The sequence below is a fragment of the Drosophila suzukii genome, chromosome 3, assembly GCF_043229965.1.
Source record: "Drosophila suzukii chromosome 3, CBGP_Dsuzu_IsoJpt1.0, whole genome shotgun sequence".
In the NCBI taxonomy this organism is placed as follows: domain Eukaryota; kingdom Metazoa; phylum Arthropoda; class Insecta; order Diptera; family Drosophilidae; genus Drosophila; species Drosophila suzukii.
In genome coordinates this window covers 79,695,813-79,720,612 of record NC_092082.1, presented here as the reverse complement: position 1 = coordinate 79,720,612, position 24,800 = coordinate 79,695,813, and the positions used below count along the sequence as shown (strand labels likewise).

Sequence of the window (24,800 nt, the reverse complement as noted above, 5' to 3'; positions counted from 1 at the left end):
GATATATACAAATCAGATGTTCATAAATCGGTGCTTATGTTTTGATAGAGGAGTAATCCCTCTTTAAAAATGTTTTCTATTTTTTATAATAAAACAAGGTTAAATATTTTTTGTGTTTAAAATTATCCATTTTAATTAAATTTTAAATTAAATTAAAAAATAACGGATACTATCGATATTTTCGAACCAGTGCTGCCAGACCCTTGCCCGTTATCGATAGCACCAGTTCGATATACAACACTGGTTCCGTGCGGAACCGCTCTTTTCACTTTAGCGAGGCGAAATTGTCACATTTACATTTGACAAAATTGTAAGTTTGGAGCAGTTCGATTGGGATTACTCGTGTTAAATATGTTCGTTACATTGATATGCGCCTAGTGCAGTCGGTTATTAACGGTTTTAATTTGTCTCCGAATCAGCGTCGACAACACCGCAGACAGCAGCGACAACAGCCGTAGAAAGCAGCACATCAGCAAGAGCGAAGAACAAGCAAAATGCCCAAGAATAAAGGAAAAGGTGGCAAGAATCGTCGTCGTGGTAAGAACGAGAACGAGTTCGAGAAGCGAGAGCTGATCTTCAAGGAGGATCAGCAGGAGTACGCGCAGGTGACCAAGATGCTGGGCAACGGTCGTCTGGAGGCAATGTGCTTCGATGGCGTCAAACGCCTGTGTCACATTCGGGGGAAACTTCGCAAGAAGGTGAGTTCACAGTCGCAGTCGCTGTCTTTTGTCTGCGTTCTCTTAAATTGGGGAGCAGTGCTCCCTTAACTTGCGAGCCACTCTCTTTATCCACTCTCTTAGGCCAATCTGGCATTGATTGCCAGCGAATGCTACGTATTTACATTATTGTTTTGCAAAAATGCAGCCTTCATGTAAAATTTTTGATTTTTTTCGGTAGTCCCCATCTAATTCGCTTTTTATGGCCCTAACTGTGGCCTTGCCATCTCGTATTTGGCTCTCTTTGTTGGCCATTCTCTTTCATTGAGTGGGTGTCATCGTCCTTGTGCGAATGCCTTAACAAAGGGGCGTAGGCGGGAAGGGGAGAAGAGGGACAACTGATTAATAATACTCAAGTGCCTATGTACCATATGTACACACATAGTTAAAAGCAAAACATTAGCATTGCAAATACAGGGTGCCCCAACATCTTATTTCTTACGGATAGTATGTCAAATAAATTAAATAACATATTTATTGTCAGTTTGTATATTTACATCTCACCTAAAAAAAACGTGGGACTTTGACAGTCATAACTTATAAATATGAAATTATTTTTTAAAGCCTTAAAAAATCGTGATTTTAATGCCATTGAATGATTAATTTGAAGTTTTCGAATACAAAACTAAATTAGGGATATAATAGATCACTATGAACGAACGACATCCTGTTGAAAATGATTAGTTTTGCAGCAAAGGAATACGAAACATCTTATATAAATACTAATATTTGTATGTATACTTCCTGAATATGAATACAAATTTGAGTTACCTGAAAACTACCGCGAAAACTCCCGCCTTTATTCCTTTCAACAATGCAGGTTACTTATAAAGTAGGTCTGCAATTGCAGTTTTTCCTTATCATCTACCTGAGTTAGCCTTGGTCGAGTTCGCTCCCAAACCGATTATATCAATTCTTCCGAAAGGTATGAGCACATGTCAAATTTTTGATGGTGCTTCACCCCGCAGGAGACGGGCGTCATAAATAAGATTCCAAATCGACTACGTCAAGAATCGCGAGTAAGTAGTGACGTACGGCTTTAGGCTCTTGTAGGTGTCAAGTAAATATACAACACCAGAAGTGGAGTCCAATCGAAGCGAACAAATCAAGCATATGAAGTTATAAACAAAGAGAGGCAACGCAAGGAAAATTCCTAGACAGTGAAAAACATGTCTCAGGTTAATTGCGATATGGGAGGCACTGTAAATGCAAATAAACCGATCGAAATCGGAGTTGGCCTTGCGAAAACAAAACAGAGATAGTGATCTATTTTTGCACTAGGATTTCCTATGAATTCAGACGATAGGTTTTGGATTTCACTATCTTTATAAATGCAATAAATAAATTGATTATAAAAAAGATTATTCGACATAGATTATAATAGAAAGTCACCTGTTGTTTAAGGTAAGATAGTGCACCATTACCTCGTTTTTGGTTTCATATGCAATTTGAAATAAACACGGTGAAAGAATTTTTAAACACGTGCTCCGCCATAAAATTAACCCCCTACAACATCCTGACTTGGCAATTATTCTTTGATAGAATTTGGTCTTTGGCATTTATTGGCATTTATCTTATCTTCTGTCAAAAGTCATGACTGAAAGAAAACGTAATTATATTTTCAAGCGACGCAATTTTATGTTTTCCATAAATGGATTTGTAATCTCACATGATCACATAATGAATAGTTATACAATTTTAGGCACCCAGTGCACGTGTCTTAATTACCATTAAGTCAGGTCCTTATCTTTCAAGTAGGTTGCCTAAGGACTTTATTGGCGAACTCACTGTTAAAATTATGTGGTTCAGTTCTAATCTTTTTTAAGAGATAAAAAGCACACTTTTCTTTAAGTAAAACTTTCTTTTTAATTTCTAGGGCTAAAAATTTGTAAAAAATAATTTTGAAATAAAACTAGGAAGTACACGTAACCATTCTGACGCATTCTAAAATTGAAAACCCAGCGATTATAAATGTATCCCCTTTCCTATCTGAAAAAATACAATTATTTTATTTTATTCCTTATCTTTTATCCATGAAAATGCCTTCTAATTGATTTGATCATATCATGGAATTGGAATACCTTATGGGACTTTCCTAGACCATCTGTCAAAGTGAATTATTTGATAATTCCTGGAAGTGCGGAATTATACCTTGTTTCTCCCCCAATTACTCAGTTCTCGAGGGCTCAAAGTGCAACGGTGGGTTTGGTCTCAAGGTTCAACGAGCTAGCTCTCAGATGTCTAGAGTGTAGACCCCATTTTCGTGGTAGTAAAAAGAGTTATATGTATCTTTGCACAGGCTGTCCTCAAATGTCTGTCAATCACCCAGTAGTCAGCTGATGGCCCCAATTTAGCTGTCTTTATGAGCTCCCTGTTAATCAAGTCGCAGATCCTAATCTGACAGTCGTAACATGCTCTCAATTTGCCATTTTTTTCGGCCAGACAGTGGGAGCATGACTAATGCGTGGAAGGCGCCAGGTGAGTTGTGCTTTTGCCCCCCAAAACTCCGCCTGCTCCCCGCCCGGCAACAGAATTGGGAATATATCGCATATTCTTATCTGGCCGAGGGCCCCAGCTTATTTCACAATTACTTTCGACTGGCCTGAAGTGCCAAGAACGGTGCAAACGCACTTTTCTAATAAAAATCTGCGCAATTTAATTCGGACCTAACTTGGAGATCCATATTTCTATTTTGGTTCTTATTTGTTGAGCTATTTTAGTCGAAAAATAAGATAACTATTCTTACTTCCATGTGATATCATAACTGTGGGATAAAATGGGTCATATGAATTCTATTTTTATCCCCTTTTCTTTATCTAGATTAGCTAAAAATAAAAAGACAGTGGTGGCGTTTTTTTCCATTTAAATATATTCAACATTTTATTCAGTTTTTTTTGTAAGCTTAAACTAAGTCTTAAATTACAAGAATCAGGGCAGTATATAATTCTATATTTGTTCATCTTAATTGCCTAGTGAGATTATATAGAGAATCTAAATTTTTCTTTGGGTTTTTCAATCTTTTGTGTTTTTTTTTTTCGTTTGTATATTTAATTTTTTCGATATCTTCACATTCGAGCGCTCATTCCTTTCCAATGATCATCCTAAATGATCCGGGTGGCCGTGCTGATGACCTCATTGATCCAGTCAGTAAAAGCAGAGACACGGACAAAGACCGAGGGGGCGTTCTTTTGGCCGCAGGGCATCTTGCCCCAGGACACGATGCCGATGACGATGTTGGCTCGTTCGAAGTGCTCTTCGCAGCACTGTTGGATCAGCGGACCGCCGGAGTCGGCGGTGCAGATGCTAACGCCTCCAGTCAGTGGACCAGTGCACAGATTGGTCTCGTGCAGCTGCAGGCCGGAGCGGGCGAGGATCTGTTCGCAGAGCTCCATGTCCAAGATGGGCATGTTGGCCTCCTGCAGGCGATGTGGATAGTTGGGCACAGCCGTCATCGAGACATTGCCCCAGCCGTAAAGAGTTCCATAACCCTCCGGCTGAGCATCCTGCTCCGGCAACGTGGCTGGCTGGACATAGTCGTCGAAGACCAGTGGCTCCTTGGTGTAGATCAGAGCAATGTCGTAGGGATTAACTCCGCCCAAGTAGAGCTCATGGCGCACGTAGTAGTCGATGTGTCGCATTTGGATGTTGGTCGCCTCTCCCTTCTGATCGTGGATGTCGTGACTGCCCGCCACAATGACGGAGTTCTCCACCGCCTGCGGTGAACTGAGGCAGTGGGCCGCCGTCAGGATCCAGTGCTCGTTGATCACAGTGCCGGCACAGTAGTGGACCAGTCCTTGATCCGGTGTCATCATCTGGATGCTGACCACATAGGGCGCTGAATGTGGAGTCGCTTCCCGCTTGGCCAGGAACTTCTTGCTCCAGTGCGTTTGTCGCGGTGCTTCCAGAGTGCTAATCCGGTTCTCCAGCAGCCCGTAGGCCGCCAAGTTCATGGCCATAGTGTGGGCTGCTCCCGTGGAGCTGACGCCACCGCCGCACTTGCGAACGGTGGGCAGCTGCATGGAGCCGGAGGATGCAGAGCTGAGGACCACCATAATACTGGCTATGGTGGACAGCAGCACCGAGTAGATGCATCGGTAGGATAAGAGCATGATGTCCTCACTCTGGTTGCACGCGCCGCACGAATTCGGAGGGTAATAGTAAGTAATTTTGACGGTTAGGGTTCGGTCTTTTGGATTGTGGAGGCGCGACGGTTCTTTAGGGGATTCCGGTCGCGACTTCTTTAGCTCTTCGCCCTTGTTCTGGCGTATCGATAGCACTTCACTTGTATTCCGTTTCGCTTTATCATGGAATTCACTTTATTCGGCCCGATTTTGCCGTGTCTTTCGTTTTTTTTGCTCAGGTGTTTCTTGCTTGCTGCCGATTTTAGATTTGCCCGTTGCAGGCGAGTGAGTGTTGTATTTATAGGGAGAACAACTCTGGAGAGAGTCGCCCTCCCCAAATTGTGGTTGGTGGCTTCTTATCGGATTCAAGAAAGCGGGAGCGAGCTACCTGCCCCCCATATATGGTTCGTTATCAGTGTCGAGTTGAGATAGCAGAATTTTGGCGAGTGCCAATCGCCTGTCTAAGATTCAAGTATAGGGTATGTCTTGCTCAGGAATGCCCTACGTGGAGATGATAGCTCTCTGATCGGTCCTAATCTACACTAGCTTTTATTATGTAAGAGAAGTGCGTACTTGTTTCGCAGATAAGGACAGCGTGGGAAGATAATTCTCATGGGTTCATTGGTATTTAACCGATTGACAAATATTTTATTTCGGAATTACCAGTATTTTTTTATTTATGTTAGTTTTTCAGTGTAGGAATGTTTATGACACATAGAATTATGCCGAATAAGTGGTTAAACCCATGAACGTATTATCGTTGATTAAACATATGGGAGTTCATAAATTGAAAACTCATAATAAATTGAAAGTAGAGTACTAATTTAACTGATTTTAACCTCTTACAGAAGTCCGTCTGTGGAGAAACGAAAATTTTACCTCTCAAACAGAGCAAACCAGTGCAAACTGCCTGATAGCCATATGAAGTTCAATGATGCCTGTAGCTATGTATAGTCTATAAAGACCTGCTGCCTCGAATGCCAAACCTCTGACGGATCACACACACTCGTTAACTTACTCATTGGCACACTGCCGTACAATCAGTCGAGGAATCGGGTGCTTCCCAGAAAGTTGGGTTCTCGGATGGGGGAATGTGCCCAATACTTATCTGCTACCCATCGTAAAATGGCAATTTCGATTCAATTTAGTCACGATTCTTTCGGGCATGATCTATCGTGTTGGGTTTCCACAACGGTAGGGAATACGTAATGGAACAGATAGCAGGATGGAAGCGCGACTCGACGCCACCCGTTTAATGGATGATAAATACTCCAAAGTTCACCGAGGGCCCAAAATGGTTATTTATTTCCAGCACATACGTAATGCGGGAATTATTCGACAGTGGCGTCGATTCCGTTCAATTTACTTTAAAGCCACCACTGGGTATCGTCGCTTATCGATCCTTACGTGGTCAACAGATTCTATATATGTGTCATCTAGTCGTGGCATTGGAATTTATATTGCCCCCCCTCTAGCGTAGTGCTACTGGCAGGAAGTAGCTTTTGGGAAGTGAATTTATGAATGGGCTTTGAATCACTCAACAAGTGCAACTTGTCCTAGGTCATCGACTCTTTCAGTTGAGTAAGATTACATTTACAGGGGGGTGTTCTCATCAGTACCTCAGGTTTGACTGCAATTTGCACTTCCTACTTCTCCAATCTTTTGCTTGACGTCACAATGAGGGGGTATCTCAATCAGTTGTCAGGCCTCCTCGTTTATTCGCATCCGATTAAGGAAATGTTTGCTCAAGAGTCTTGTTATTTATATTGCAGAACGACTTTCTTATCAGTACCATCGCTACCAAAATTCGGTTAGCCCGTGATTGGAGTGTCTTATCTCGTCGGTAGAAAAATTCTCCGTCTTTCGTGGAATTAACCACTATTACGCGTTTCATTCAGCGTGCCAATTTATCTTCTCTATGTGACGGTGAACTCGTTTTGGTGGAGTGCCTTGTGGTTGGCTAGCCGTTTTAATCTTTGATTTATCAATGTTTGATGTTTTACTTCAAGTACTGATTGTGATCCACGGGGATTTAATTACTCCTCAGCTCACGTGAGCTCTTTTCCCTCCTCTTGCGAAATCGTCCTAGAAATGACCATGGATTTCTGTATTTCACATAACTTTCTCATAAAATGGAACCTTCTTGTGTTTGCCACACTTTTTCCAAGGTCATTTTGCATGGCCATTCGTTTCACTCTTTTGTGAAATTCGCGAAATGGAGTCGCTGTGCGCCATAGATCAGTTATCTTTTATCTATTACACAGAATACAAGCTGCAAAATTGAGTTTGCTTTTTCCCCAAAGAGTTACTCATAAAACAAAGAAAGCGATTCGTTGTGGTCTTTCCCAAAACAAAAATAGCGGGTATAAAAAACTAGATAACATTGTTTGATCATGTTTTCTGTTTGCTGTTTCAGGTGTGGATTAACCAAGGCGACATCATATTGGTGGGATTGCGTGACTACCAGGACTCAAAGGCAGATGTGATCCTGAAGTACACTCCTGACGAGGCCAGGAATCTGAAGACCTACGGCGAGTTCCCCGAGTCCGTGCGCATCAACGAGACGGTCACATTCGTGGAGGATGGCTTCGACGAGGACATCGAGTTCGGCGATGAGATCAGCTCGGAGGATGATGCCGACTCCGTTGACAACATCTGATTAACAAGAAACAAAGTGGCGCCGGGAGGGACGACGACGGCGGGAGCGGCTGGAACGTCCGCCTCGGCAGCACCAGCAGCAGCAGAGTCAGTTCGAGAATAGTAGGGAATTTAAACAATTGTAAAAAGCAGAAAGCAAGTAGCCCCGAGTCCTCCTCGAGATCCAAGCAACAACCAACCAGTCCAACATCCACAGAGCGGCGCAGCAACAGCAAAATAGCAAAGAGATTTATCAACAGAAACCAAAACTATAGTATCAGTTCATTTTTAGCCCCCTCAATGTTCAATATTCTCTTAAATTTCTTGAACTTGGAAATTCAAGTGGATTCCAAAATTCAAATGGTTTGACTTATGGCCGCCTTAAACCACTAATTATGAAAAACAAATAGTAGAACTGTTACACTGTGCAAGGAATGCAACTTTGCGAAACTTAAACTAATATTATTTGAATTAAAAAAGAAAAAACAAAGAAAAACAAACGGATATTAGTTATTATTTACCCAACAAATCTATCGAACTATATGAGAAAAATATACAACATATTAATGAAATCTACAACTCATACACATAAAATAGGAGTTTAGCGAACACACTAATGTTTAAGACAAAGGGTAAGAATAAAATAATGAACAATAGGCAGCGAGAGGAGGTTAGAGAGTTTCGATTGTAGCTAGCGAGTAAGCAAAATCAAATCCATGAGTTTTTGCCAGAAGATTCTGTGCGCTCCATCCCCCCAAAAAGTGTTCCTTCTCAGCATTTCGTCTCATGTCTTGTTTTTATTGTACACCTGTGTTATATTTTGATTATTTTTCATAGCAGCATCATATTCCAAAACGCCCTTTTTGTTTTTGCTGTCCATGCATTCAGTTTTCTCCACTTAGTTGTAATTCGAACCAAATGATGAAAACGTAAAAGATGTAAAAAGTAAAATAAAATATTGATTTTTGTATGAGTTGAACTCCAATAAATGGCGTTGATTAACCCGAATGCAAAACAGCAGATGCCCCCAAGGTCTTTTCACTTTCGTAGTTAAAATTCAAGCTACAATTTATTATTAAATGCAGAAACTCGTACATTTCAAGTGGAGAAAACCCCCGAACATTTTGGCACCGTTTACAGCTCCTCGTGGCGAGATGGGAACTTCTTGAGTATGGCATGGTAGAGATTGTAGAAAGCATACACCGAAACCGTGATAATAACCAGCAGAGCCCCGCCAAAGGCGATGCTCAGGAAGTTGCCGTCAATAATGCCCGCCGATCGATGGCGCTTGGTGGAGAATATCTCCTCCGTGGTCGCCGGGTTGTTCTGCTGCTGGGACGTCCGCTCGGCCATCAGCCGCTTCATGGTGCTGAGCCGCTCCCGCAAAACCTCCACGGATTCTGTGTCCAGGTCCGAAGTTCCTAAGAGGTTTTGGGCATTGCAGTTATCAGTGAAAGTTGGTGAAATATTCATTATTCGTTATACCTGTGGACTGGGAGGCGGAAGCACTGGGATAAGCAGACATTTTACAGATTTTCTTTATCAACTATTTGTGCAAAAACTGCAGCTTGAATTGGCTAATCAGAGTTATCTTAATCGGTTTTGGGGTGGGTTTGTTAACATTTCAAGTTTCAAAAGCGCAGGCGCCCAACGGAAAGCAGGCAGTGTTGCCAGACAATAGCGTTGCCAACCAATGAGGATAATATCGATAATGTTGTTTCTCAAACAACCGATAGTATCAAATATAAATCGATTTAGTTCCATCTCTCAACACGTGAAACGCGTTTTGAATTTACCTTTTGTGTTTTTAATGCTGCAATGGGCTTAACTAAACAATATTTGGCCTACCGGGCTATAGACAGCTTTAATATCATCACCTCCGGGCGTGCCAATGTGAACTTTGCCATTGTGGACAAGACGGAGGGCCGATATGTGGCCGCTCCAGCAGCAGAGAATGTGATCGTGTGGGACTTAAGGTGGGTTTTGCATAAATGGTTATTTTACATCCCCAAAACTACAATTTAGAATTTATTATCCCCAGAATGGGCGATCGCAAGCTGACGCTACGCCGTGAGAAGTTCGAAGTCACCTGCCTAAGGGTCTCGCCAGATCACCTGCACATTGCAGTGGGCTATGCGGATGGCATGGTCCAGATCTTCGATCTCAGCTCCGACAGGTACTACGATCCCATCTGCACGCTGGCGCTGCACAAGAACGCGGTGAGCATCCTGCGGTACGATCTGCAGGGCATGCGCCTGGTCAGCGGAGGTCTGGATACCGAACTGGTCGTCGTCGATGTGGTGGAGCAGGCGGGAAGAGCCCGTTTGAGCGGTCACAATGCCGCCATCACAGATGCCCATTTCCTTCAAAGAGTTGTAGACGACAGCATCGTGGTCAGCTGCTCGAAGGACACACAGATCAAGTTCTGGAACCTAGAGACGCAGTTCTGCTTTAAGACCATCGTCGATAATCGAACCGAGGTCTGGGGCCTAGCCTTTATCGGGGATCTGATGGTAGCCGGAGCCGGCGAGAGCGGTATGAATGTTTATCGCCTGAGGAAACACGATGGTGCAATCACCGAGACCCTGGAGTCGGCCGTTGACGGCCTTTCCATTGAGGACGAGGACACCATTAGTCCCATCAGTGTGAGCAACTGCGGCACCATCCAGCGGGCTGGAAAGGGTCGCACCGTCAACCTGGTGACCGATCCCAGTGAACGAGTGCTTAGTTGCCACGGCACCAACGATTTAATCGAGAACTTTTACATCTGCACGCCGGAGGAGGTGAAGAAGCGTCTGGCTAAGCGGCTAAAGAAAGAGAAAAAGGCCGCCGAGGAGGACGGCTCAGAAGAGGCCAAGTTGTCAACAGAACAGTCGCTGAGCGATGAAATCAAGCGACTGGAGAGCATCCGAGCGAAGCAAAAGATAAAATCCATCGATGTGGTCTTGGGCCAGAACCAGGAACTGCGTGTCCTGGTCAGTTTAGCCAACAACAGCTTGGTGTTGTACTCGCTGGAGGCGTCTGTCAAGACACGCAAGGCAGCCGATCCGAGCGTGAAACTGCTAAGGTCCCTTACCCGATTGGGACACCAGTCGGAAGTGCGATCCGTGTGCTTCAGTAACGATTCCCTGGCCGTTGGCTCGGGCGCAGGAGAATCCTTTAAGTTCTGGGATCGTGATGCTATGCAGTGCCTGCGAACAGTGCCGACGGATTACATCCTCTGCTCGAAGTTCGTTCCCGGCGATCACTACGCACTTCTAGGTATGAAGAGCGGCAAGCTTCTCATTGTGGACGTAGCAGCGGCTGATATTGTGGAGGAGATTCCCGCGCACGAAAGCGAGCTGTGGTCCATTGCCATACTGCCCGATCAGAAAGGATGCGTCACTGGCAGCGGCGATACCACACTAAAGATCTGGACCTTCGAACTGATTGATGCCGGTGAAGGCGACGCCCAGACCAAGGTGCTGTCCCTGCTGCACAAAAACACTTTGAAGCTGGAGGAGACCGTGCTCTGCGTGGGCGTCAGTCCGGACATGAAGTACCTGGCTGTCGGTTTGCTGGACGCTACCGTCAAGATCTTCTTCCTGGACACATTCAAGTTCTATCTTTCTCTGTATGGCCACAAGTTACCTGTGCTTTGCCTGGACATCTCCTATGACTCCAATCTTATCGTGACCGGATCGGCAGATCGTAACGTAAAAGTGTGGGGCTTAAACTTTGGAGACTGCCATCGCTCTATCTTTGCCCACGACGATTCGGTGATGAGTGTACAGTTTATACCCAAAACTCACATGTTCTTTACCTGCGGCAAGGACGGCAAGGTCAAGCAGTGGGACGGTGACAACTTCGAGAAGATTCTTACCTTGCCCGGCCATATAGGCGAAGCGTATTGTCTGTCAGTATCTCCAAACGGCCGATATCTTGTCACCTGCGGTTCGGATCGAACTCTTAGGATGTACGAGCGCACAGACGAAACCATTGTGCTGAAGGATGTGCAGGAGGAGGAGCGGGAGCAAATGGAGAACGAGCAATTGGCCACGGGAGAGGACAACACAGTTCCCCTGCTTCCTGGTCTCAAGATGCCCTCCCGCAAGACAGTGGGTTCCGAGCAATCTGCCGAATCGATTCTCGAATGTCTGGAAATATCCAAACAGTTTGAACTCGAGGCTGAGGATAAGCCTGAATTGCATCCTCTGATGCAGGCGCTGCAGGTGAAGAATCCCGTGGACTTCTTGGTCGGCACATTTATGCGGATACGAGCCTCGGATCTGGAGGAGGCGCTACTTCTGCTGCCCTTCTCCACTGTGTGCGAAGTTCTCGAGCGCCTGCCCACTCTGCTGACCCAGCGACCCGATCAACTGGAGCTGCTCTGTCGCGTCACCATCTTCCTGTTCAAGGTGCACATGAAACCCATCTCGGCGGCCAAGAACATGAAGCCTCTACTGGTCAAGCTCCTCTCGATGCTCAAACGGGACGTCGGCCAGCTGCGGGATGTCTTGGGCTGGAATCTGCATGGGCTGGCACTGCTCCAAACCGAGGTGGAACAGCGTGATGGTGTCCAGCTCTTCCGAGAGGCCACACAAGCTCGCAAGAAGCGCGACAAGAAGCGGAGAGAGGCCAGCAAACGGAGGCTGCAGATCCAAATGGTTTGAGACGAAATCCCCTAGACTTAGTTGTACAAATCCAATTAAACACTGTTAGTTATTCTATGTTCTACTGGATTTCTATATTTCTGTGAACATACTGTAATTTGACAACAAGGAATACACCTTAATTCGTAAGCCAAGCATAGGAGCACTTGCAATTTTCTGTAGACATGTACATATGAGATTGACAAAATGGATAAAATGGACTGAGGAGCAAGGGAAACGTTGTGTTAATTAGGACAGTTACGCAAACGAAATCACCTTTAAAACAAGGACATAACGTTTTTGATTGGAGACCTGGACGGGATGATTTTGGTTTAACATAAAACGTAGAACTCGGGGATAAGCGTAGGAGCAGGGCACTTGAAGAGCAATCAAAATGTATTTCCAGGTTAACAAATTCCGGCCTTGGGGAAGGTACCATCGCCACCGCCAGTTCCACAAGGACCTGTGGGTTTAATACGATTTTTTTTCAGATAAGTTAAGGCCTTAATGGGCTTTAAACTTACCACCACAACGCTGAAAAGCACCCGGCGGGCCGTAGCTGAGTTTCTGGATAGTACACTTCTCGATGGGACCGGTTGGACGACAGTAGGATGTGTACCTGGCCCAGGGCAGCGGCTCCTTGGGCGGAACACAATTTGGCAAGTAGCTGAGCTTGTACGTGGTGCACTTCTCCATGGGACCCTCGTTGCGGCAGAAGCCCTGTCGCGGACGAACAGACTCGGCGCGAGGGAAGCAAGTGACGTCCACAGGCATGTAGGACAGCTTGTTCACCGTGCAGCGCTCCATAGCCCCAGTAGGACGGCAGAAGGCGGTTCTTGGCATAATGGGTGCCCGCCTTACATGAGGCTTGGCCACAAAGTCGTGCTTCTGGGTGGTCATCGCATACATGGGCCCATCGAATCGCAGTCCATTTTCCATTGGCCGTATGGGCGGCGTGCGTTCTGTGCAGTTGGGCTGATAGGACAGCTAAGAAAAGGAGGTATTAAGGTATATTAATCTGGTTGAGTTTAAAAACCCCATTTAGAACTTACCTTTTGAATGGTGCACCTCTCGAGCGGTCCACTGGGTCTGCAGAAAGTGTCCCTGGGCAGGACAGGAGCCGGCTTGGTCCTGGAGGCATCCACTGGCATGTAGCTGAGCTTGTAGACCGTACTCCCGGCTCCGGAATCATTGCCACAGAAGCGCAAAGTGGTCAGTGGTGTCACTGGGGCCGTTCGCGCTTCGTTGCAGTTCGGCATGTAGCTCAGGTTGTAGGTGGTGCAGACGTTGGAGTACCGTGGCGGCACACAGCGGATCTTGTCGGCCCAGGGAGTGGGTTCCTTGGCCGGCAGGCAGACCGGCATGTAGGACAACTTCTGGATGGTGCAGCGCTCCATCGGACCGGCTGGCTTACAATAGTGCGAGCCCTGGATCATGGCCTTTGGCGGCGGATTCTGGCACACGTCAATGGGCATGTAGCTCAGCTTCTGGATGGTGCAGCGCTCCATGGGCGCATTCGACGTGCAGATGGCTACCCGTGGCACAATGGGATCCCGCTTCACGATACCCTTGGGCACGTAGTCGTGCTTCTGCGAGGTCATCGCGTAGATGGGACCCTCAAAGCGCAGACCGCTCTCCATGGGGATGATGGGTGGCGTCCGCTTGACCGGACATGGTGGCATGTAGGACAGCTTCTGAATGGTGCACTTTTCCAACGGCGCCGTTGAGGCCCGGATCTGGGAGCAGGGCATTACCGGACGAGCCCTCAGATTGTCGCCACAATTGGCGTAGAACGAGCGCCGATAAATGGTGTCCGTGTCCAGCGGCGCTGTGGATCGCATGAAGTGCGACTTAGGCAGGATGGGCATGGTGCGAGGCGGCTGCTGGTAGCAACATCCTGCGTAGTCGCCGCAATCACACGGCGGACACGTCGAACCCGGCGGACATGGCGAGAAGTCCGTGGGAGCCTGGCAAGGATCGCAGCCACTGGGGCAATATGTGTTGCAATCACCGGACATGGCTTCGAATGGTACGATAACTTCCAGAAACCCTCAGCCAAATGTGAATCAAAACGGTTGTGGAACCAACGAAAGTCTGGGCAATTGTCAAAGGAAATAATTTTGTTTGCTCAGAGCTGGGAGAACCGGTTGAGTGGACTTCAAAACACTTCCAAAACGACTAAAGAATAATTTTGCTCGGACACTTGACGACGAAAAGTTTCCCGATGTGTGCTACATAGGCAGAGATGGTCGAATGGAATTGGCTTTGAAAATCGTACACAACAGATTGAAATGTAACACCCGGCCAACCAGGAAAACATGTTTTAACGGGTTTTTTTGTGATCATCTTCATTTATTTCAGTTTACATTCTTCATTGCTAGGATATCCTGATATTTGATAAATGATAAGTCCTACAAATGGTGAGGGTAGCACTCTCTTCCTGGGACAGATAATTAATCATCTTCACATTGAACTCCCCTAAGCACTTGAAAGACTTTAAACGCATACATAAACAAACGGTTTGCATCATAAATTGGAATCTGTAAATGTGCCTAACTAAGCGTCTAACTAAACTCGATTTAAATAATTAAACATTAATAGAAATCACGTACATTTTAACTTATTTACAACATTTTTGCCTGCTCTATTGGTTTGGGTTTGGGTTCTTATGGGGCGTGGGCGAATACTTTAAGGATCAGCAAATAATTTCTAATACATAAATATTGAATTATTCAGTAAACAAAACAATTCCATTCGCGGTTTAAACATAAAATCAATAAATCGATCCCGTGTATAAGCGGGGTGAACTGAAGGGGGCGCACGTGTCCAATGCTGCCATTAAAACATTTTTCGATTCTCTTACAAGTTAGTTGTCTTAGACTATATGCTCGTTTCTTAATATTTTTCGCAAAGAATATAGTAAAAATACAATTATTTATGTGTGTGTATATGATTCAGTTCGCTTGACGTCTTCTCGCTTATCGACAATGTTCGGGTATACATTATATATAGATAGATCGCTAAAGATTCCGGGCTGTGTGTACGGGTTACAACGTGGGCAGATTGGCAGGCACCTGGTCCAGAAAATTGGCCGGAAACTGGCCCTGACGACCGCCCACCTCGCCGTACAGCCAATCCTCGTTTATTCTATAAAGCACTGTGACCAATTCATTCTCCTGCGGATAGACAACAAGATTAGTATATTGTAAAGCTGGAGGCTTAAAGGATTATTACCTGCAAGGCCAAATCTCCTTCTACTCCGCCAGGGAAGTGGTACAAACAAATCGCTGTGGGCAGCTGCTGTTGCGAAGGAGTGGGTGGAGCTGATGCAGCAGCAGCGGCTGGAGCAGCAGCACCACCGCCACCAGTGGCACCCAATGGCACTTTGATGTCCACGTAGTTGACTGGAAATATGCCCTCACATCCGGAACGCGTACGTCCGCGCATCCACTCCGGCGTGGGATGGTCCAGCAGATAGATTTTCTCGCTCTCCTACAAAAAGTAACATTATTATACGGATTTTAGCATATCGAGATTTCAAAAAACATACCCTAAAGCTGAGATCACCCTCCTCAACGCCATCAAAATCATAGAGCGCAATGGCATAGGGAACGATCTCCTCCTCCATGTAGCCCTGGCTTCCGTTGCTCAGCGCCAGAGCGTCCACCTTTCCGTTGATCACGTCGAGCAGTGAGATTCCGCCAACAGGCAGCGGCGGAGGTGGTCCCTTGGGCATCGGTGGCGATGGTGGTGTCTCCGATCCTGCATATCCCCCATTCATGACATAACCTGGCGGTACGCCCCCAATGAATGGTGGCGGCTTTGGCGCCTTTGGCTTTTGCGATATCTTCGGCTTGATGATGGTGGGCATGGTAAGCGATTGCGTGGGTGGCAGCAGGCTTTTGCCATTGCACAGCGGATTGTCCGAAGTGCGTGCCGCCAACTGGTAGGTCTGACGCACAGGTGCAGATCCAAAGCTATCGACGCCGCCGTGTCCATTGCTGCTGTCCACCGCCTCCCACGGATCCAGCGGACTCTGTGTGGATGGTCGCGATCGATGGTAATCGTCCTCGAATCCGCTCTCTGGCTGAGAAACGCTGCCATTGTTGGGCGAACTGAAGTTGCTGTCCGAACTGAAGCTGTCCACGCTGACGCAGTCGCTGTTGGACTTTTGGGTAAAGGTGGGCGACGACGGTGGCGAATCGAAGCTGATGAGCTGGGCATCGCCGGTCTGCTGAGAGGCATAGTGGGAGGAGCTACTGTGGCTGCTGCTCGAGGTGGTGTATGTGGTGGTGGTGGTGGCCGAGTTCCAGACAGCGTTCCAATCTCCATTGGTAAAGGCAGCCGAGGAGGAGGCGGCATTGTTGATGCTACCGCTGCTGTGGTTTGGTGTCCCGGCATTGCCGCTGCTCAGGCCGTAGACGCGATTCTCGGCTGCAGCCTTGGTAGCAGCGGCGGATGCCGTGGACGTGGACTTTTTGCGGTGGAAGATGTTCGAGATGAGTCTGCTACCGCCGGCGACCGCCGATGCCGTCGAGGAGGAGGACTTGGCCATGTTCTGCCCATTGACCAGCACCTTGGGCGGCGGCGGTCGCGGCGGAGGCATCTTCTTGAAGCGATCATTCCCGTTGCCCCCAAATGGATCGTCGTCCCAGTTGGTGGCCGGCGTGTAGCGTGCCTGTGGGAACTTCCTGGTGATGCTCGATCCTCCAGTCGGCTCATCGAAGAGGCTGTTGTTATTATTATTGTTGATGGCGGCGGCGGGGGTCCGCTTGTGCTGCAAGTTCTGCGACTGCAGCGGACCCTTGGGCGGCGGCGGCAGCTTGATGGTCAGCTTCTGGAGTCCACCGCCGGCGGCCTGCTGTTGCTGCATGTGCTGCTGCTGCAGCTGGAGACGCAGCTGCTCCAGGGTGGCATTTGCCCCAGCCGCGGCGCTCTGGCCACGTGATCCCGGTGGAGCCGGCGCCGGTCTCGATGGAATGGTCATGCTTTCTGCAATTGAAGAAGGTAAGGAAAAAAAGGGGTATTAATTATCTTGTAATCGTGAGCAGCAGCACGGAGTTCGCCAAATGGCGTTCTCTAATTAAACATGCAAAATCAGTTTTCTTATCGCAAATATTTGAGGCCCGATAAGCGACACTCACGACAAGGGAACTTGTATAGAGGGTTGCTCCGAAACCGTAGACTCGCACCCCTCCAATGTGATCTGATCTGTGTGACTATCTGTGGCACTTTTCTACTCGAAATTTCTAAAACAAAAACAAATGCGAATTTTTCAACGAGTTTGCTGAGTTTCTGTGAGTAGAACAATCTGATACAACTGGGAAATATAGGGAGGAAATATATGTAGATCTGACATGTGTCAAGATGGGGACATAAAAAGCTAAGGTAAAAGGTCAAAATTCTAAAAATCGAATTTCAGCAGAATATAACTTATGCCTGAGGGTTTACTGTCCATTAAAACAGAAATACAAATCTGTATGATGAGCATTTGATTTACAATTCAGATTAGAAAAGTAATTTCCAAGAATCAATGAACTTTCTTGGAAAGAAAGTATATATTTTTCCTAATTTCAATACAAAATATATCAAAATAAATCATTTAATTCAACTTTTTCTTTTATTAGAGGGTCACCTGCCTTCTTTATAAACAAAAAACAAGTTATATTTACAATGCAAGATAAGATATTAGTCAAAGCACTTAATACAAGGGGAATTCGAGTTGAGACTTTTAGATAAAATAGCCTCGGACACAGACCGATTAAGTATATTGATAACCAAAGTGGCTCTTATGATGTCGAATGACTCACATGAAGTAGTTATTACCCAGAAAGCCTAATCTATTAAAGCAATATACCAAAGCACACGCACAGAGATTTTCAGCTATCAACACCTGGGGGAAATTCATAATTAAAACGCGAACACAACAATCAATCGACAGAACCGAAATGCTCTTTTATTGCTTCGCATTTACGGTGCAATTGGAAAAAAAGCAAGAAAATAAATAAAAAACTTGTTATTTTTGTGGGGGTTTCGCGAACATTTACGTCATCTTCCCAGCCCCACAACAAATGCTCTTCTGCTAATTACTGCGGTCTTTTCTATTTCTGTTTCAGCTTTTCACGTAGCACACATGCGATGATAGAGAGTGAAACAAAAGTGATATCAATGACAGAGGAATAAAACGTTTTCAAGTTAACGCCGGAACCAGAAAATAAGTAGGTGGATTGCTGTGGACTGCTGCAGTTGCCCCAGTTCTCTGGATTGTCGGTGCCCGGCACATGGTGGAACCGATCTACATAGAACGCAGCTGAAATGGACTGCAAGTGGGATATTTCCTCAAATGGAAAACACATTCACAATGGCCGAATGATAAGAGAAAAAAGCCAATGTCGCCCTCTCACGAGAATAACAAAACGGTTTGCGTAAACAAAACAATATTATAAACAATTTTAAGTCGCAAAATATTTTAAGCAGACAGGGGGCGGCATAGAATGGCTTTATACTGGTGTCATTTGATAAAAGCTTTCCAAACACACATATATAACATATTTTTTGCGATTCGCGAGATGGATCTGATCGCTCGAAAATAAGTGCGTCATATGAAGAATTCCCTGATGCATATTTCGCGGAAAAATATTGACTATATAATAATGGGAGGAGGTACGAAGATCCGCCTCTTGGGTAGGGGTGTATTTTTTTAGTGGGAAAAAGTTCTAGCATATGGCTGGAATTACATATGTTTATTGTTTGCCAACACAAACAGAAGTTCACAAATATTTGTAATTACTTCCGGTTATTTGAAAATTGTTTTCCCCTGAGAATTGTGGGGGAACTTCAATGAATTAGCTAGCTTCAAAGGAAATACACTTTTATACATAAGTAAAAAAAATTGACTGAGAGAAATTCAATTTATAAATAAATTGGTAAATTTCCATACAATTTGGTTTGAATTGATCAATTTGGCGATGGGATTTGAAATTCAAAATATATACACACACATTTATTCATCCCAAGTCAATGATCGATCAAAGAAACTGAACAATATAAGGCATTTAACGGATCGTTTGTATGTCTATACATACGGACAAAAGAACACAGATCTCTATTTTAGATTTTATGCCAACTTTCAAAACTTTCAGCTAGATACATAAACAAGCTATCATAACAAATAATCGTTGCATGCGAAATTCATGCAAATCTCTCATGTCTTCCATAAGAAACGGCCTCCGCCCAAACACAAAAATGGCGAGGGAACGAATAGCTAAATTTGTAAAGTGTTGGACTGTTGATTTTGCCCATTATTGGGTATCTGGCTGCCCAAATGACTGAATGACTGAGTGACTGACTGACTGTGACGCTAATCGCAGACACATTCTCACCGGTTAAAGCCGCAATGGACGAGAATAAACCTTGCAGTTGCAATCTAATTAAAATCACCTTCAGAAGGTGATGATGGCAGGCAGAGCAAGAGAAAGGGAGCCCACCCACTTTGTTGGGGTTCTGAATGCCAATTTAATCATTTGCACAGCCCCCTTCCTTAACTATTCGCTTTGTATGGGCATGTGCAGAAAGTCAAGAGCAAGAGCAGCCTATTCCGACTGATATATATTGTATATAACAATTGCAAACACGCTTTCCTTTTCCTATTTTCCCCCGCGGCGTCCAAACAAAATTGATCAAATAATCACCCTAATGGAGGGGTAAATCGAGCTGAACATTTATGGGGTGCTCTACATTCGCATATTTACACTTGTTATCAGGGCAATTAAATAAATCAAACCATTAAAAGTTAATGAGGATCGCGCAAATAAACTATGCCAAAAGAGGACTATTACTTAAGATAGTCTAAAAGGTAGGCGTTCAACTAAAATGAGAAACAGGTTTGCTAGTTGATTTTATTTTGGTTAAGTTTGTTTTTAAGCATCGATTAAAGACTGGTTTATTCTGAAATCGTTAGTTCTACGATTTCTAAAATGCTCAATCAAAGCTCTTTCTTCAATCAATAAAAACTGGAAACGAGCTGAGGCCTTCGGAAGTGTGTAACAAAAGCTACCTGTAGTTCTGCGGTTCAAGCTCAATGCCAGGCAATACTAACCGGTTTTCTACGGCGACTCCCTCCCCATTACAACTTTAGATGAGAATAAAGACTGTGAAAATCTTTGCTAATTGCTACTTCGTTTCTTCGGTTTGCGTTTTAAGTATTTACCGACATGGGTTCTCTTGTAACTGATTTCCAGTGAAACTGTTAGAGGTAGAGATATCTTGTAGGATCCGTACCGATGATTCCATCAGTTGACAGAATGTGTGGGCTTGGGATTGGGTTGGTTCGGGCAACTTTTACTTTGGTATAGGCCATCCTCAAGCTTGACCGCACGTTCCGAGCAAACTCTCACGAACAATGGCAGACGAATGAAAGCAGAACAAAAGAAAGTGACAAACACATCGATCTCTGTATTTATAAGTGGGATGTGTACATCTGTATGTATGTGGGGTGGAAACGTTGCATTAAAGCCGAGTGAGAGCGTTATTAATAATCGAATCGAAGTGAAATGAAATGAAATGTATTGCATTTGAAAGAGCAATTTCCATGCTCTGCTTTTAATAGACTGTGCTCAACACACATTTCTCTTTCTCGTAATTGCTGATACTTCGACATTTTCGTGCACGGCACACACCTACAACACGGGCGTGACGACCTTGAATGCTTTTATTTTCACTGGTCGAATAAAAACTAGACCACAATCATATCACAAAGGGCTACAAATGCTCCATTAGTCTCAGACTTGCGCCACTTGAACGCTCCATGAGCAAATCATTAACCTCTCTATGGACTACACAGTAAAAATTATATAATTTTAAAGCTAATATTAAAAAGGGAAGAAAGTGTTTCTACATGTCACGTTTTTGAGTCACATCCATATCGTTAAAATCGCTGGAAAATAGAAAACTCTATTTACCGGCACAAATTTAGCTAGTGCATTGACGTAACTTATAAATATTCAGCCACTTTTTCATTGACAGAAAATAGGATGCATATGAAAATGAGATTTTAGGCGGGATTTTATATTTGGATGAGTCACTTCATATAAGTAACGCAAGAAAACACCTAAAATTGCTTATAGAAACACCCTAGCAATGAATTAAAAATCCCGCGAATGTTCAAATAAGAAAAGTTTTTAAATTTATACCAAGATCCATTTCTTTCTTTCCAAATAACCAATATAGGTTTTTAATTTGTACCATACATTGTGTAATAAATCTTTACATGCAGTTATTTTTTAATGTGTAGCATAAAAATATAAAACGGGAGCAGTGGCAACAAAAGCTTCCCCAACAGATGAACGACAAAACGAAGGCAACGCGCCGAAGTCAATTGAATTTAATGGCAGGCCTGACAAGTTAAATGAACTCAACTAAAAACACGCCCCAATTTTCGGGTTATTTTAATTTTTTTTTTTACGTTTTTAAACCTGCTTAACATAAAGTAATCGGGTAAAACGTGCCTACAATGCATTAATGCAATTAAAGCAAATTACTGGAGAGAACAAAGCCGAAATCATTCAATTTACATCAAGAGCGATAAAGAAGAGCAATGGAGATAGATGGATGGATGGATGGGAACAGAGCCATGCTTTGTATGGGGGGTCTTTGAGGTTAAGGTTTATTGAGCTCTGGGGATCTCTTAGCGGACAGTCTCGAATAATAAGAACTCCTTAGCGTCAGCGGGTTAAAGATTAATTTGATTTTCTGTTTGGTTTGGCTGGCGCATTTAACGAGCGTTTTGTGGATACAGCTTGAATCTGGTGCGACAACAATCTATTCATATATACACGCGTACACATATGCTGGCAAAATATTTGATCAGCAAATTTGGCGCTTTTGAGCAATGGCTAAAATAAAACAAAAGACCAGAAAGTCTATAGCAAAAAATCGTATAAGGGAGCGAAGACACATGGGCAAAACCCAAATGCTGAAAACGGGTTTTTCAAATATAACCCATGATTTTGCATTGTCGGTGGCAAGTTTTCCTGCTGTCTGTAGAAGAAAAAGGAATGGAAAGAATCAAAATAGGTGAATTAAAAGTTGGCGAAATCAACTGCACCATTCTATGAGCATTTACATTGTCAGCACGTTTCCCTGTTCGTCATAGCATTTTGTTCCTCTCTTCCAGTATTTTTGTACCAGCTCGTGCAATTCGTTCTAAAAGCGCATTTGCATACACACAACAACGATTGATAGGCAAAACTACAATGTAGTTTTGTGTTATGCCCACAAATTCTAGACAAACAATGCGGGCTAAAAATTGCACGTTCGAATATATAAAATATGTGATGTGAGGAGCTGCAGATGAAATCCATCGCTGTGGGACCTCCTCCGCCTCCAATCCACTCGTGCGTTTCATGGCGAGACACTTGCCGAATGTGGGTCAAAGTTGAATACAATCAGAGCTGAAAGCTTGCATCAGCACTTTCGAACACACCCACATTTTTGTGAATCGAGCAGTGAGTGCAAAACACTTGCAGGCACTTTGAAAAACAATGTTCTTTTTAAAAGGCCCATAAAAAGGATCTTTTGTTTCAGTCAAGAATACTATTTGCATATGGAGTCCATTTCAGCCGTAAAAACTGGAAACACTACACTTGTAAAAAAATAGCCTTCAGGTTATAACAGAAATTGATTATTCAGTTTTTTGTTTGCAAAATCGTTGCTATGACAGTTTTATGATATCATTCATAATCAAAATAATGTTATAACGAGTAAAACTCTACACTTATAGACGTTAGTTCTCAGGAAAAACATTAAATCCCAGCATTTGACGATGATCAAGATTGAATACCATGTTATATATCTATCACGAATTCAGATTACCCTTTACTCTATGATGAATTATGCATTTTGATAATAATGTATTTTTCTGTGGTTTTAAGTACTTATTTCTTATATACTGCCACGATATACATTTCCTGTTTGCGACATATAAGAGATTGCTCTTCAAAGGGTTTTATCATCAAGCAGAGGCGTAGAGAAGAGGGGTGCTTTGCTGCCATATGTTATATGCGTGTCATGTGAGGATCGGTCGAAAGTCAGTCAGCTGGAAAGTGAGGTAAGCGCAAATGCAACACCTGCTGCGCCCGAAAGTGACAAAACGAAACCGAAATTGGGGTTTCTATTTAATTGCGCAAAGAGAAGGAGCTTCATAGTTTATAAAACCAATTTGATAATTTATTATAAGAAAAATATTCCATTATATATATTAATTTACTATAATATAATAATGTATTTGGATGGGGTGGGAATTACACATACGTTTTTATATTACCAGAACAAGCTTCTCCAAAATAACACATCACATTTTAAGTGCTGTTTTTTCTGTGTATGGAACATTATGCAGTCTGCATCATAAAATTCCCCCTACACATAGTATTAGAAAATGGGTCTCTCATCCATAAATGTCACTGTACCCCGTTTCTTATCGCTAGGGCGCCAGTAAATAGTCGTAACTAACGTAGCATATCGGTTTATGCAATATTTTTGTATTGTACAATAGCTGCAAAGTTTCTTCTTGCCACACTAGTCACCCAGGCAAACATTAATTAATTAACAAATACGACCTTGACTGGAATTTCAATTAAGCAAATAGCTTGTGCAAACTTCAATGGAAATAAAAATGGAAGTGGATGTGGCTAATAAAATAAAGTAAAAGCAAAGTTGTCAGGGTGATGTGGTTAAATATCAATTGCGGGTAGGATGGGATAGGGTAACTAACCTTTTGACGACGTCCGATTCGTTCCGATCCGATTCGATTCAAAAAATCCGATCCGCAAAGCTGGCTTAGTAGGTTGTGGTTGTTGTTTTTGGTATTGTCTTTTTGCGATGCGCCCAAAAAAGGTGGACCAAAAAACGTTAAAAGTTAAAGAGAGTGACTAATGACCGCACGCACACAGTCTAAGTTAATTTGTTGTCACACACAAACACACACGCTTGCGCACACTCGCGGGCATCAACTTTGCACTCTTCTTCCCTCTCACTCCCTCTCGCTCTCGCATTCAAGGTGGTTAAACGAGAGGTGAGCCAAAAACAAAAACAACAACAGCAGCAGCGGCCAGCAAACACTCACACACACACGCGCGCTAAATAGCTGAACAGCAGCTGCAATTGTAGTAGCGCGAATCCGAGTAAAAAACAATAAAGGAAACAGGAGAAGGAAGTGCGCCCGCAGCTGCGACAATTATTGCTCGATTATTTCGCAGCGCGTATTGCAAAATATGCGACTTCGTTTGCTTAATACTTTTGTTTAATTATACGCACGCACACACATACCAAGGCACTTTTCCATAACGAATTACACGCACGAATCACTTTGAATTATGCTATTTGATAGCGATATTTGTCTGCCTTGATATGCTTCGGCTTTTTATTAGGTGGTGTCGCAGCAATGTTATGGAATAAATTAATTATTTTCAGTTTTTATTGCGCCTCGAACGCGTCCGTTCCGTTATGTTAGTTCTGCCAGAGTGACCGTTGTCTAAAGCCGGAAAAATCTTAAGAAACGCAATAACGATTTTAGTTTCTGCCGTTTTTCAACACTGTTTTTATTTGTTCTCACTGTTATGATGCGTTCCCACTGCGGTCAAATGGAAAATACGTTTAATATATTTAATATAAAATGTAATCCGTTAGCTATTAAATTG

The 24,800-nt window shown here is 43.9% G+C and overlaps 6 protein-coding genes across 8 annotated transcripts; 2 read left to right on the top strand and 4 right to left on the bottom strand.

Moving 5' to 3' along the window:
* Positions 1–207: 207 nt before the first annotated feature.
* eIF1A (eukaryotic translation initiation factor 1A) lies at positions 208–8,494 on the top strand. 2 transcript variants are annotated; one of them, XM_036817726.3, is made up of 3 exons: positions 208–310; positions 420–698; positions 7,254–8,494. In XM_036817726.3, the coding sequence occupies exons 2-3, from the start codon at positions 495–497 to the stop codon at positions 7,494–7,496; spliced, it is 447 nt and encodes a 148-aa protein (XP_036673621.1). In that variant the 5' UTR covers positions 208–310; positions 420–494; the 3' UTR covers positions 7,497–8,494. The 2 variants fall into 2 exon arrangements, with proteins under 2 accessions (XP_036673621.1, XP_036673622.1); XM_036817727.3 differs by lacking the exon at positions 208–310 and adding an exon at positions 335–353.
* LOC108018628 (trypsin-7) lies at positions 3,645–5,122 on the bottom strand. Its single transcript, XM_017086194.4, has one exon. The coding sequence runs from the start codon at positions 4,823–4,825 to the stop codon at positions 3,818–3,820; it is 1,008 nt and encodes a 335-aa protein (XP_016941683.4). The 5' UTR covers positions 4,826–5,122; the 3' UTR covers positions 3,645–3,817.
* Positions 8,252–9,093, bottom strand: LOC118877735 (uncharacterized). The gene is made up of 2 exons (XM_036817728.3): positions 8,960–9,093; positions 8,252–8,895 (listed from the first exon to the last, which is right to left on the bottom strand). The coding sequence occupies exons 1-2, from the start codon at positions 8,997–8,999 to the stop codon at positions 8,609–8,611; spliced, it is 327 nt and encodes a 108-aa protein (XP_036673623.1). The 5' UTR covers positions 9,000–9,093; the 3' UTR covers positions 8,252–8,608.
* Positions 9,094–9,228: 135 nt separating this feature from the next.
* Positions 9,229–12,183, top strand: LOC118877733 (WD repeat-containing protein 3). Its single transcript, XM_036817723.3, has 2 exons — positions 9,229–9,450; positions 9,516–12,183. Exons 1-2 carry the CDS (start codon positions 9,293–9,295, stop codon positions 12,124–12,126), a joined length of 2,769 nt encoding a protein of 922 aa, XP_036673618.3. The 5' UTR covers positions 9,229–9,292; the 3' UTR covers positions 12,127–12,183.
* On the bottom strand, positions 12,176–14,372 carry LOC108018625 (stabilizer of axonemal microtubules 2). Its single transcript, XM_017086190.4, has 3 exons — positions 13,158–14,372; positions 12,630–13,092; positions 12,176–12,568 (listed from the first exon to the last, which is right to left on the bottom strand). Exons 1-3 carry the CDS (start codon positions 14,121–14,123, stop codon positions 12,513–12,515), a joined length of 1,485 nt encoding a protein of 494 aa, XP_016941679.4. The 5' UTR covers positions 14,124–14,372; the 3' UTR covers positions 12,176–12,512.
* A 62-nt stretch (positions 14,373–14,434) lies between these two features.
* l(3)05822 (lethal (3) 05822) lies at positions 14,435–24,634 on the bottom strand. Of its 2 annotated transcripts, none has more exons than XM_036821987.3 (4): positions 23,876–24,634; positions 15,656–17,097; positions 15,340–15,597; positions 14,435–15,281 (listed from the first exon to the last, which is right to left on the bottom strand). In XM_036821987.3, exons 2-4 carry the CDS (start codon positions 17,090–17,092, stop codon positions 15,153–15,155), a joined length of 1,824 nt encoding a protein of 607 aa, XP_036677882.3. In that variant the 5' UTR covers positions 17,093–17,097; positions 23,876–24,634; the 3' UTR covers positions 14,435–15,152. The 2 variants fall into 2 exon arrangements, with proteins under 2 accessions (XP_036677882.3, XP_016941680.3); XM_017086191.4 differs by lacking the exon at positions 23,876–24,634 and adding an exon at positions 17,250–17,271.
* Between the last annotated feature and the right edge of the window lie 166 nt (positions 24,635–24,800).

What these genes read in the sequence shown, in the direction of transcription:
- eIF1A (XM_036817726.3), top strand. Translation starts at nt 495, where the DNA reads ATGCCCAAGAATAAAGGAAAAGGTGGCAAGAATCGTCGTCGTGGTAAG. An exon ending in GGGGGAAACTTCGCAAGAAG is followed by an intron (nt 699 to 7,253) that starts GTGAGTTCACAG and finishes TTGCTGTTTCAG; the next exon opens with GTGTGGATTAACCAAGGCGA.
- LOC108018628 (XM_017086194.4), bottom strand. Translation starts at nt 4,825, where the DNA reads ATGCTCTTATCCTACCGATGCATCTACTCGGTGCTGCTGTCCACCATA.
- LOC118877735 (XM_036817728.3), bottom strand. Translation starts at nt 8,999, where the DNA reads ATGTCTGCTTATCCCAGTGCTTCCGCCTCCCAGTCCACAG. An exon ending in TTCCGCCTCCCAGTCCACAG is followed by an intron (nt 8,896 to 8,959) that starts GTATAACGAATA and finishes AAAACCTCTTAG; the next exon opens with GAACTTCGGACCTGGACACA.
- LOC118877733 (XM_036817723.3), top strand. Translation starts at nt 9,293, where the DNA reads ATGGGCTTAACTAAACAATATTTGGCCTACCGGGCTATAGACAGCTTT. An exon ending in GTGATCGTGTGGGACTTAAG is followed by an intron (nt 9,451 to 9,515) that starts GTGGGTTTTGCA and finishes TATTATCCCCAG; the next exon opens with AATGGGCGATCGCAAGCTGA.
- LOC108018625 (XM_017086190.4), bottom strand. Translation starts at nt 14,123, where the DNA reads ATGTCCGGTGATTGCAACACATATTGCCCCAGTGGCTGCGATCCTTGC. An exon ending in AGAGGTGCACCATTCAAAAG is followed by an intron (nt 13,093 to 13,157) that starts GTAAGTTCTAAA and finishes TCCTTTTCTTAG; the next exon opens with CTGTCCTATCAGCCCAACTG. An exon ending in TGCTTTTCAGCGTTGTGGTG is followed by an intron (nt 12,569 to 12,629) that starts GTAAGTTTAAAG and finishes TTAAACCCACAG; the next exon opens with GTCCTTGTGGAACTGGCGGT.